This window comes from Ixodes scapularis, unplaced genomic scaffold (assembly GCF_016920785.2).
Source record: "Ixodes scapularis isolate PalLabHiFi unplaced genomic scaffold, ASM1692078v2 PGA_scaffold10__122_contigs__length_95168666, whole genome shotgun sequence".
In the NCBI taxonomy this organism is placed as follows: Eukaryota; Metazoa; Arthropoda; class Arachnida; order Ixodida; family Ixodidae; genus Ixodes; species Ixodes scapularis.
Window position 1 is genome coordinate 7,957,032 of NW_024609836.1, and position 12,195 is coordinate 7,969,226.

At 45.8% G+C, this 12,195-nt stretch overlaps 1 protein-coding gene across 2 annotated transcripts; it reads left to right on the forward strand.

The window, feature by feature from the left end:
- Positions 1 to 265: 265 nt before the first annotated feature.
- LOC115314185 (zinc finger protein OZF-like) lies at positions 266 to 11,853 on the forward strand. Of its 2 annotated transcripts, none has more exons than XM_029973250.3 (3): positions 266 to 340; positions 6,436 to 6,491; positions 9,059 to 11,853. In XM_029973250.3, exons 2-3 carry the CDS (start codon positions 6,467 to 6,469, stop codon positions 10,258 to 10,260), a joined length of 1,227 nt encoding a protein of 408 aa, XP_029829110.2. In that variant the 5' UTR covers positions 266 to 340; positions 6,436 to 6,466; the 3' UTR covers positions 10,261 to 11,853. The 2 variants fall into 2 exon arrangements, with proteins under 2 accessions (XP_029829110.2, XP_029829109.2); XM_029973249.4 differs by lacking the exon at positions 266 to 340 and adding an exon at positions 1,170 to 1,358.
- The last annotated feature ends 342 nt before the right edge of the window (positions 11,854 to 12,195 follow it).

The window sequence follows — 12,195 nt, forward strand, 5'->3', positions numbered from 1 at the left end:
CGTGCCTGTCGTGTTCTATTCACACTTTTGTGAGCAAGGGCCAGCGTGCCCGGCTCGCAACCGGAAGGGTCGTGGGTTCGAATCCCGCTTAAAATTTTTGTAATGTGAAATAATTTGAGACATGCATCACTTTCATTCCACGCGTGACGTAACGTTTCATGTGAGCGTTGTGGGTTGTTCGAAATTCCCGCGCAAGGTAATCTGACGCGGGCGGGCACTACAGTCCGTGCTAAAATGTAGTCCACAAATTTTACCAAAGCACGGGTGCGCGCCTCTCCGCTCCAGACCGGCCGTGACGTGACCACCGTGACCACAGCAACAAGAGCACGAAAAGAACAAGGTGTGATTGGAAAGTTTGACGGCTTGCCCTGCGACAACTTTTCTTGCCAATGCATACAGGCACGCGTTTCCTCTCTCATTTTGAGCGCTGAGTGGCGCTGAAACACGTAAACCACCCTAGGGATGACGCATCTAACCAATATCTAACCGCCCAATTCACAGGGTTTTGTTTTTCTTTATTTTTATTGTTATATATAGAATATAGTTTAAGTATTTTTAAAGTTTTTAATATTTTGTCCGTATGTTTTCTGCTTTTGAGACGGTGCGCGACGTGCGCGAGGAGCCCGAGGAGCAGTATAACACAGGCGAATGACGTTTCAGCGAAGAGCGCCATTTGAGCGAATCGACGTTCTAGCGAATAACGGAAGCGCGTGATAAACCCTTAACCCCCCTCCCTCCTGCTGCGCTTACGCCGCTTCGCGGCGGCCGTTCATACCCTGCCTTGCTCCGTTCAGCACGGATAGGACTATCGTCGATAATCACGAAGTTTCCGTGCAACAGCGATAAAAACACTGCGTCAACTGAACGTTTACGTGGTTTATTAGCATGTCCAATACAAACGAAATACGCTCCAAGATATTTTCCCAACAGCGCCCGAGCTGGGAGCGAAATTCGAACGAGATATGTGTCTTACCTTGAGCACTCTTCATTAATGAAAGCGAGGAAACCGCAAACCGACGTCTCAGGCGACGCAACCTCTTCCGCCATTGTTTGTTTTTCTCTTTGAGCCATCTTTGAGCACCGGGACAGGGGAACTTCGTCAGCGACCCGGAATCACGTCATACCAGTCATACCACGCCCTTTTCACTCCTCAGTGCACTCACTGCCAGTGAGTGCACTGAGGAGTGAAAAGGGCGTGGTATGACTGGTATGACGTGATTCCGGGTCGCTGACGAAGTTCCCCTGTCCCGGTGCTCAAAGATGGCTCAAAGAGAAAAACAAACAATGGCGGAAGAGGTTGCGTCGCCTGAGACGTCGGTTTGCGGTTTCCTCGCTTTCATTAATGAAGAGTGCTCAAGGTAAGACACATATCTCGTTCGAATTTCGCTCCCAGCTCGGGCGCTGTTGGGAAAATATCTTGGAGCGTATTTCGTTTGTATTGGACATGCTAATAAACCACGTAAACGTTCAGTTGACGCAGTGTTTTTATCGCTGTTGCACGGAAACTTCGTGATTATCGACGATAGTCCTATCCGTGCTGAACGGAGCAAGGCAGGGTATGAACGGCCGCCGCGAAGCGGCGTAAGCGCAGCAGGAGGGAGGGGGGTTAAGGGTTTATCACGCGCTTCCGTTATTCGCTAGAACGTCGATTCGCTCAAATGGCGCTCTTCGCTGAAACGTCATTCGCCTGTGTTATATGGACCCCGATTCGCTCAAATGACCGCTGTTCGCTTAAGCGGCATTCGCTCATGTGATATGGGCCCAAAAGAGCGTGACTTCAGTGCGCGGTTGAACACTCACTCAGAACATGATCCCGATTAATGTTCTGTTGGTGTAGCTAAATTAGGGTGTATACGAGTATGAGACGTTGGCTGACACTCGCTTCGGCCGACAAAACCTGTGATCACTAAGGCCCGCTTCATATGGGGAAATAATTATCATAGCAACTTGTTGTTGCAACAATGGCACTCAGTTGGTCGAGCAACGTTTCAGCGAACCCCGACCTTTCATCAAAAGTGGTTGGTTGCTGCAAATTGGCGTTTACGGGTTGCTGTCTGCTTCAATCCGCCACAGACTGCCGCCACGAAGTGGCGTGAACGCAGTGGGATTTGTCAACCACCAACCCCGTTATTCGCTAAAACGTCGATTCGCACAAATGACGTTAAAACGTCATTCGCTCATGTGCTCATTTGCTAAAACGTCGATGCACTCAAATGACGCTAAATTGTCATTCGCTCATGTGATATGGACCACATTGAGAATACAAACTCATCTTTCTGAAACGGTTTATTCCCAAAAACAATTTCAAATCAGAACCAAGTCTTTAGTTATCATCATCATCATCATCAGCACGGGATGTCACATGAAAATATCTGCTGCCATTTCAAACGTGTCCGAGTTGCTTGTCTGTTTAGGCCCGCTTCAGACAGGGCAACTTTTCCAGCAATTTTGAGGTTGCCGGCGGGATGTTCCCTAGCTTTCCCTAGATCGACTCGAATTGCTGAGATCGGGTCCGGCTCGAAAAAGCGAGCAACTCGGAGCAATTCGAAGACAGTTGAAGCGGCTGCAGCCAATCAGAGACGCAATATTTTCATGTGACACCCCTGTGGTGGTGATGATGACAGCTAAAGACTTAGTTCTGGTTTGGAATGGATCGTTTTCGGAAATAAACAGTTTCAGAAAAATGAGTTATTATTCTCAACGCCGTTCAAAGATATAAGAATGCGTTTTTAGCGCGTAGCTGGGCGTTTAGATAGTGAAAGAAGAATCAAATTTAATGATGATGATGTCAAGTCGTAGCAATTCGGTTGCTGCGTGTGAATGCGGGCGGCCGGTGTTGCTGGTGTTGCGACGTCAAGTTGCTGGGTGAAATTGCTCCGTCTGAAGCGGGCCTTACGGACACGATCCGAGCAATTTGTGTTGTACTAGGGAAGCTAGGGAACAACTTGCCAGCAACACCGAAATTGCTGGAAAAGTTGCCCCGTCTGAAGCGGGCCTAAGCGCAGCCGACTTCTTTTGAATATATATGAATACATTTCATAAAAAGTTTGTAAAGAAGTGCAGAACAAAAGTATGGCCGTATAAAAATATCTTAAGCGGCAGCATAGATTCACCAAGCTACATATTTTGAGTGTGTTGACGTTTTTGTCGGTTTTTATAACATTAGCAGCCTTAGCACCGCCTTCGAAGGGCTCTGTCTCTTTGGATCGCTTTGAACAGCAGCGCTGATGTCTACAGTCACTAGATTTTTCCCTAACTACCATGTCGAGACTTCTTCAATACCGGCGTCAAAAAAGTGATCTTGCTCAGTGTCGTCTGCTTTCATTGTGTTCAAAACCTTCTGCCTCAGGGGGAGGAAGTGGAAACTGCATAGGATCAGCTGAAGAGCCACGCTTTCCCTTTTTTTGTTGTTTAGTAGGCACTCCGAGAAGTCCGACTCGAGTTACTCCATTCGGAACTGAGAGAGCTGCTACTGTTCGGTTTTCTTATTTAGGGAATGCTCGAGTAACCGTTTTCGGTAATTCTACGTCTGACTTAGTCTGCCTTATGTATGCGACTGAAAGTGCTGCAGCCAATTTGCAAGTTAGAGCATACCTGCCCGAAATACCGGAATAAGTTTCAGACAGACCGTAGAAAACAGTTTGGGCTGAGAGATAGCACGAGGGTGTTGCCCTGAACGATGCTTCCACTGCACGAGTGCGTGTGCTCGACAGGTACCTTAAAAGCCGAGAACTAGTTTGTCGCTTCTGCTACGCTCTGACGTAAAGCAAAACGAAGGGCACACCATACCAGTCATCACGCAAAAAGCACAGCCCAGCTCGCGCATGTCCGTTGCTTCGGAAGGCGAGCGAGTCCTCTGTGCACCCTGTGTGCCGCACACACAAACGACGATGGTGCCCTCTTATGGTTTCCGTCCTTGACACCAGTCACGGCCAGGACTTGCCCAATGTTACTAGATTAACTCGGTTACGGAACTGCCTATAGATGCTGCTTGTACTAGCAGTATCCTAGTATCCCTGTCTACCCACCCATGGCTTGCCTCCCGTTGTTCGACGTGTCACCGTGTTTGGGAAACGGCTGCTGTGGTAACTGCAGCGCATTCTATGAAGTAGGTATGTTTCAAAACACAGCATATAGACAGCATTTCACCCTACTCTATGGAACACACAGTTTTAAAGCGCAGCTCTTAGGTGCCCATTTCCGTCTTGAGCAACATCGCCGTTGGTGTAACTGCGTGTTGCATTAGGAAACGTTTCCCATAATGACGTCACGAATGACTTCACTGCGCATTGCATTATGGATAAATTTATTGGAAAAGTTTCACCCACTAAATTTATCAGAAAAATTCCCCCCGAAATTTAGTGCAGTATGCCCTGTAAAATCATGGAGCATATTGTTTATTTACATTTTGTTAATTTCATAGATGCTAACTCATTTTTTACACCCTCTCAGCATGGTTTTCTTCAATTTCTTTCCTGCGAGAACCAACTTTTTTCATTCTTTATCGAGGATCCCAGGTTTATTGCGTGTTTCTTGATTTCTGCAAAGTATTCAATAAGGTTCCTCACAGGCCTTTACTTCTCAAACTTGATAAACTTAACCTCGACCCCATTGTGTCTTTCTGGATTAAAAGTTTCTTACAAATCTGATTTAGTTTGTCGCTGCTAACCAAGCTAAATCTCACCTCAGTCTAGTAACATCCGGTGTCCCACAAGGGTGTGTTTTAGGTCCTCTTTAGGGGCTAGCCATGTCCGTCTGCTGTCGGGTGCACGTGAGCACGTGCTCCTGTGCTCGTGTAGGGAAAAAAAAAATCCCAACTCCACGTGGTGAATGATGTTGATTGGGTCGAAGCCCTGGTGGTGCTTGTCTGCGTAGACGATGAGCCGCAGCATGCCGAGCCTTTCATTCGTTTTCATCCATGTCAGAAAGAGAATGTGTGGTATGGAACGTGGTTATATACGCATTTGAGCATTTGACCACAGCGTGACATGGATGAAAACAAACGAGAGGCTCGGCATGCTGCGGCTCAGTGTCTACGCAGACAAGCACCACCAAAGCTTCGCCCCAGTAAACGTCATTCACCACGTCGAGATGCGTCTCTTTTTTTTTTTTTTTTGTCTCTAATTTATATAAACTACTTTCCTCGGAAGTTTTCATCCTCTTTTAGCTTGTTTGCTGACGACTGTGTAATCTATCGCAAAATTACTGAGGAATCTGATGTTCTACTACTTCAAACAGATTTAGATGCAGTTTTGGAGTGATGTAACACATGGTCCATGACCAAATGGAAAGCAATGTGTGTAACTCTATGTAACACCTCACCACTGGCCTCGGTACCTCTCCCTTGCAACTTGTGACTTCCTACAAATATCTTGGTGTTTATATTCCATAGCATGTCGTGGAACGTTCGCATTAATCACATCTCTGCTAACGCCAACTCTATGCTTGGTTACTTAAAACGAAATTTCCCATTAGCCCCCATGTCATTAAAATTACTTTTATTTAAAACACTGGTACATTCAAAAGTTAAATGCGCTGAACCAATCTGGGATCCCGGTCACTCAACACTTGTATCTAACATTGAGGCCGTCCAAAATCGCGGTGCACGATTTATCTTTTGCAATTATCACCATACCGCAAGTGTCTCGTCTATGAGAACTAACTTGTCTCTGCCTCTTCTGTCTTTGTGTCACAAAGTTTCTCGCCTGTGTCTTTTTCACAAAATTTATTGCTCGCCTACTCTAAAAGATCATTTCTTCTTCCTCCCCCGCATATCTCTGCTTGCATTGACCATCAGTGCAAAGTAGGATTTCATCAGTGTCGTACTAATGCCTACATTGACTCTTTCATGCCTAGAACGTCTTCCGAGTGGAACCACCTTTCCGCATCTTTAGTGTCCATATCATTACCTGATTTGTTCAAAACTGCAGTAACCAATCATCTTTGTTGATACTAACCTTGACTGCGCATGTTTTACATTGTTTGTTTCTAATTTTGTTTTTTACTGAATTTTGTGCTGCATCTTGCCCCTCCCCTCTGTAATGCCCTAGTGGTCCTGAGGGTGATGAAATAAATAAGTGAATAGATAAATTGAAATGTAACTTATGTCTCTTTTTTTAACCATATGTAAGTGGGAGCTTGGGCTTTCAGGGAGTCGAGAGAGTGTCCTCTAGTCGTTTATATTCCCTTTTTATTTATATATGCAATTTTGGGCATCCCATAGAAATGGTTGGACATGAAATTTATTCGGTCCAGAAATCATCTACCCACTTCAACTGTATTTTTTGTTTTTATCCATGAAAAGTTCCCAAGTTGGCAAGATTTCATAGTTTATAACATGGTTTAATTCTTACTGACCGGAGGAGGCTCTTTCGATTTTCATGTTTTGCCTTCGCAGATACCACAGGCGACGATCTACTTTCTTCTCGATTTCAGAGGTGTCTTGCCTGGAAGCCAGTTACCCATCATGCTCATCATGCCCACTGAGCACTGTAAGTTGGTTGTCGCTAAACTCTCATAATAGTCACCTCTGTTGCAGTGCTTTCCACCTTGTCCCTTTGTACTGTCCCGCTGCTGCACTTTGGTCTTTGCAACAGAAAGCTTTTTCGAATCTATGTTTAAAAATTTGAGCATGCGCAATTACCCGAATGAGCTAAAAGATGATATTCCTACGTGCAGGGGTGCTTTTGTTACAATAAGAAAAAGTAGCACTATGAACTGCTGTGGCACATACTCTGACAAATAGACGAAAATGAAGAAAAATAATGAAAGTGTTTTCAAAAGGCTTGTTTTTGTCAAAGAAACTAGAGCAATCCCAAATGCGGTCTTGGAAGTTTTGCGCACTGTTCATACGCAAGCAGTTCTTACAAGATTTGGTTGTCGGAAGAAGGAGCAATGCTTTTGGCATCTGAAGCATGTATGTCTTGATAAGATAACATACTATATCTAATCTATAATGCACAGTGATGTGATTGCTGCGCCAATTGCGCCAAGGGGCTAACTCTGCTACGTCCTGCTACATTTCGCCAAAATATGGCTAATCTGCACCAAGCCTGCGCCAAAGGACCAATTTTGGTCGCCTTTCAAAAACGAAACTAAACTGAGAACCATAATTGAGCATGCGCGAGCTAGGTGGCACAAGACGCCACTCGACACAAAGTACCCTGCATCAATCGTCTATTCGGTCTTGCATGATTTTTCCCGCCATCTCGCGTTTTGCGCTCTCGTCGTCTCAGGAATCTCGTCTTGCGTCTTTTTTCTTTTTTTTTTAATTTTTTCTTAAGCGATAGACGCGGCCGTGTGCGGACACTCCGACGTTAGTGTGCCGGGTGCCAGACATGCCGTCATGCTGTGAAACAAAACCATGTTTTTGCGCGGCGAGAGTTACTTTGTGAGCTGAAGCGCACGCGCGACCACAGTCGCCATGGTCACGCGACGTCGTGTGTTGCCGTCCCCACGTCGCTGCAGATATGGCGCTTTCTAAACTGAAACGCATCGACATTCCTGCTCTTGTTTAAATCATATGCTGCTATAAAAATTCCTTTTTAACTCAATGACTGCTTGGTGAAGTTTTGATTCCTTAGGGTTCTCTCTGTGGGCTTTCTTTCGAGAGGGACCCCGGTACGTGAAAAATCTGCCCCGAAAGAAAGTTGATGACGAGAAGTGAGCTAAAGCAAAGAAGGCAATGTCTGCATGCTGAACCCGCACACCGCGCTTGTTTGTCTCGAATTCAGTCATTACACAAAGCACTCCAAGAACGTTTTGACCCTGATTCGCAATGTCTTGCATCGATACGCTCAGGTTCTTTTTTTCTGTGTGTTTAGCCTGCACCTCGCCTGCCGGCCTGGCATGCACGCGCCACTGGACTGTTTATTGTTGCATTTTGTATACTATTTTGGGAACCAGTTGGTGACGGAGCGGAGTGGCATGGTTTCGGTTTCAGTCGAACAGCCGTTGTCTTCGCTCGCGCGACGAAGCACGCCCAATAGCAAGCCTGCCGAAGTTGCCCTCACGTGCATGTGAACATGATTCCATGAGAGGCACGTGTGCTTACTTTTTATAAAAATCTGCCACGTCGGGAACCAGTAAAACGATAACAATTTTTTTATTTTTTTTAATTGCTTGGCAACGCTTACGGTGCTGTATACTTGTGGGATGTCTCATCAGCAAAAACACAAGCAGCGAGTGCCGCCCCAACACATCACATTACAACACAATACAAAGTGCCCTTCATTTGTCCAGCACTTAAAACAAATATTTATTTTTCTAAGATATATGCTCCAAAAGTCACTTTTTCTGCTCCGAAACACTGTTTTGGCTGCTCCAAAAGGTGCTCTAAAATGGCTTAGGCCAATCACATCACTGAATGCACCAAAATATATCCTAATTCTCTACATAAAAAGAGAAATTATTAATGTTGGGCGAGAAGCGTAAATTTCCTGCCTGCGGTGGCCGTCTGCTAACAATAGGTGTTCGATTTGCAAAAATAAATGGAAGTAGGTAAGAGCGAAGATGCAGACAGACACAGATCTCTGATAGCGTCATAGCAGACAATGTATTTTATCAAATGCGGCAAAGGCTTTTTTGGTGTAGCGCATGGCCAATTTTACAAATAAGACATTGAATGGACAGAAAACGAACGAGGTCTTTGACGGGCTATTTCAGCTAGATGTCAATTGCTGCTGCCATCTCGGCTGTTGCGTTTCCCAGAGCCTAACATTTGCAGATGGCCGCCTTAGGTGGCAAGTTCACGCTCTCATTGTTTTACTCTTTAGTCAGGTCAGCTCATTCCTTAAAATTTTGATGAACAAATGCACCACCTTCGACATCTTCTGTGTAAAATATTGGATGATGCATTAAGGAACCGATCTACGTTGTCTTTTCAAAAAAAAAATACCGACGATTCATTTGACTCGCGTGGTAGTTTATGCAGTTCGCTTGGGTTACAGCACAGTTGAAGAATTTGCGCTGCATGAATTGCTTTGATAACGTCTACTTACAGCAACGCCACTCAGTCGCCCTTTGAGTCCTAACATGCGTGGTAATGTCTCCTTTTCAGTCGATGGACAAGCTATCCAAGGGAACACCACGTGCCCAGTGATCGCCGGAGAGGACATATTCGGGTGCTGCTTCTGCAGCTTCACCACAAGCGACCCACGTAAACTGGTCGAACACCTGACGGACCTTGCGTGCAGACTGTTTGAGGGGTTTGAGTGCCATCCCTGCTCCAGGACCTTTCCCGACAGGTGGGCCTTCACGCGCCACCAGAGGATGCACACAGAAGGAGGTCCTTTCAAGTGTCCGCTTTGTCCCATAGAGTTTCGCTCCAGCCGTGACCTGACAATCCACATGGCAAAGCATGCTGGTGAAAAACCCCACAAGTGCATGGTTTGTCTGAAGGTGTTCGCTCGAAACTCAGACCTTGCAGACCACCTGCAGAGGCATGCAGAGGCAAAGCCTTACGAGTGCCCGCACTGTCCAAAGGCCTTCAAGAACAACTCTGGTCTGCGCCAGCACCAACGAACTCACACGAAGGAAAGGCCTTACAAGTGTGACCAGTGCCCAGTGTCAGCAGCCACGCAGTACCATCTCAGTGTTCACATCCGAACCCACACTGGTGAGAAACCCTACAAGTGCACAATTTGTCCAAAGGCATTCGCTCGGAACGCAGACCTTGTGATCCACCAGCAGGGGCACACAGATGCAAAGCCTTACGAGTGCGTGCACTGCCCAAAGGCCTTCAAGAACCACTATAGCCTGCGGCAGCACCTACGAACTCACACGGGAGAAAGGCCTTACAAGTGCGATCAGTGCCCTGTGTCAACAACCACGCTGTACCATCTCATTGTTCACATGCGTACCCACACTGGTGAAAAACCACACAAGTGCACGGTCTGTTCGAAAGCATTCGCCAAAAAGTCGGGCCTCAACATCCACTTGCGGATACACTCGGATGAAAAACCATACAAGTGCCTGCACTGCCCCAAGGCCTTCAAGGACCACTGTACCTTGCGTGACCACCTACGTATTCACACGGGAGAAAGGCCTTACAGGTGTGACCGGTGCCCTAGCTCGTTTGCTGCACGAAGCTCGCTGGTAACCCACATCCGTACGCACACTGGCGAAAAACCCTACAAGTGCACAATCTGTCCAAAGGCATTCACTCAAAACTCGGGGCTCAAGTCCCACTTGCGGTTTGCACACAAGATTAAAAGCCTTTCAAGTGCTGCACTGTTCCAGGGCCTTCAGGCACCACAATAGCCTGCACAAACACTACAAACTCACACGAGATAAAAGCCAAGCATGTAAGTAAAATAGTGTTCCAAGGCTTGCAGTTTGAGGAATCGTCTTGCAAGACGTGATTAGACGTGCGTGGGACGCCATGCTGCTTCCAGCGGTCCCAGTTGGACGGAGCATCCAGTTCAGAAGGACTGAAGGTGTGCATCCTTTTAAATCCAATTGTTCTTTAGCACCGTTTAATCTGGGGCAATGAAACGATACCCGAGCACTTTTTAAATTAATTATATTACGCTGGAGGATGATGACGTAGCTCCCTTTTGTGTCCAAAGACTATAACAAAGCAGAGGGAACATATAAACAAAAAGGGCGATGCAATACCTACCCCGCGGCGTTCCTTCATTGCTCATTTGGCAACGAGGGTAAAGCGGATGGCCCAGCTTCTACATAAACATTCTGAATTCTGGGAAGAAAATAATTTATAAATTTGGCTATTTTATGTTATAGAGCGGTTACCAATATTTACACCATATAAAAGCAAAGATATACATGGTATTCCAAGGTAAACATAAGCAAGTAATGGTGGAACTTTCTGTGGCCGAGATAACTTCCGGTTGACAAGCTTCTTTGTATGTTTCAATGAACACGAATGAGCAGCACGTCTCCTAAGTTTTTCTCGGCGGAAAATCGGAAAAGGTATGTCGAAAACCAAACGTAAGATAGTTTGGTGTGTGTTTCTGGACCATACGGCAGCCAAAAAAAAGCACCGTATCTCGTTTTATTTGGCGTCCGTGGCGAAAGTTACTTGGCTCTTCCCACTGATGTCAATGACAATTGTCATTGAGATCAGTGGCTCTGCTTGAGGACCCAGTGGAAACTTGTGTACATGCAAAACATTCAACGAAGTTAGGTGCCCACAAATCAACTGAGGCATGTATGTTCCTTGTTCTTCGTGCACAGAGGAGCGTGTGTGGGAACAGCATCGCTTCATACACTACTCAGTGTCGCCATGAGTGTTCGACCTGTCAGACGTAGTTGAAGGAGGCCGTGAATGATTGTGCCACTCGTGTTCGATCGTGCCCGGGAAAAAGCGGGCGGTGTGTTTTCGACGACAAGCGAAGATATCGTGATTGTGACAGCGTCGACCTACCACAGCGATACCGTGAATGATATTCACGTGGATACAGGTGCAGACGCGGACGTCGAAAGGCAATTTTAGATTGTAGAACCAAGGCGATATGGTAAGAAAACTAGTTTCGCGTCCGACTTGTTACGATCACGCGACGGTCCTGGGGACATATTTCATTTGCTTCAAGTGCCCTGTTTGGGCAGACGCACACAAGCACTTTGTGTTTCACGACGTGGGTGAGTAATAAAATAGGATGGTACCCATTCTGTTTCACGTCTTGCTTTAATTGTGTAGCGAGCAGACGCTTTATTGTATGCTGAAAAGAAAAGTGGCTCTCGAAGTTTCAGAAATTGACGTGTTTGAAATTAAAAATAAAATGAACCCCAGGTTCAGTTCTTGCTAAAAGATCCCTTCCATTCTGAAGCCTTCAGCTGACACAAACTCTCAAAGTTTGTTTTATTTTTAAGTTTGTCCATGGGTGGTGGTTGTAGTTTGCTCATGACTCACATAAACCATCCGTTCACGAGCTCGCATGCACACGAAATTTAACACGAGAAGTAATTCTGCTCTAAGATTTAAAAAAAGTGCTGTAAAAACATTTTATGCATTGGATATTTAATGCAGTGCCGAGGTGGTTTTAGGAAAATCTACAATCTGGCTAAAATAAAACATTACATCTCTGAGAATATTAATCTCGCAATCAATCTATTTCCGTAACAGCTCAAGTGTGATTCCTTCGCTGTCCAGAAGGGTCGAATGTGTGCATCTTTAATTTTAAGCGATCCTAGTGATAAGCGTGAAATCAACGCTTGTGTGACAGAGACTGTGCT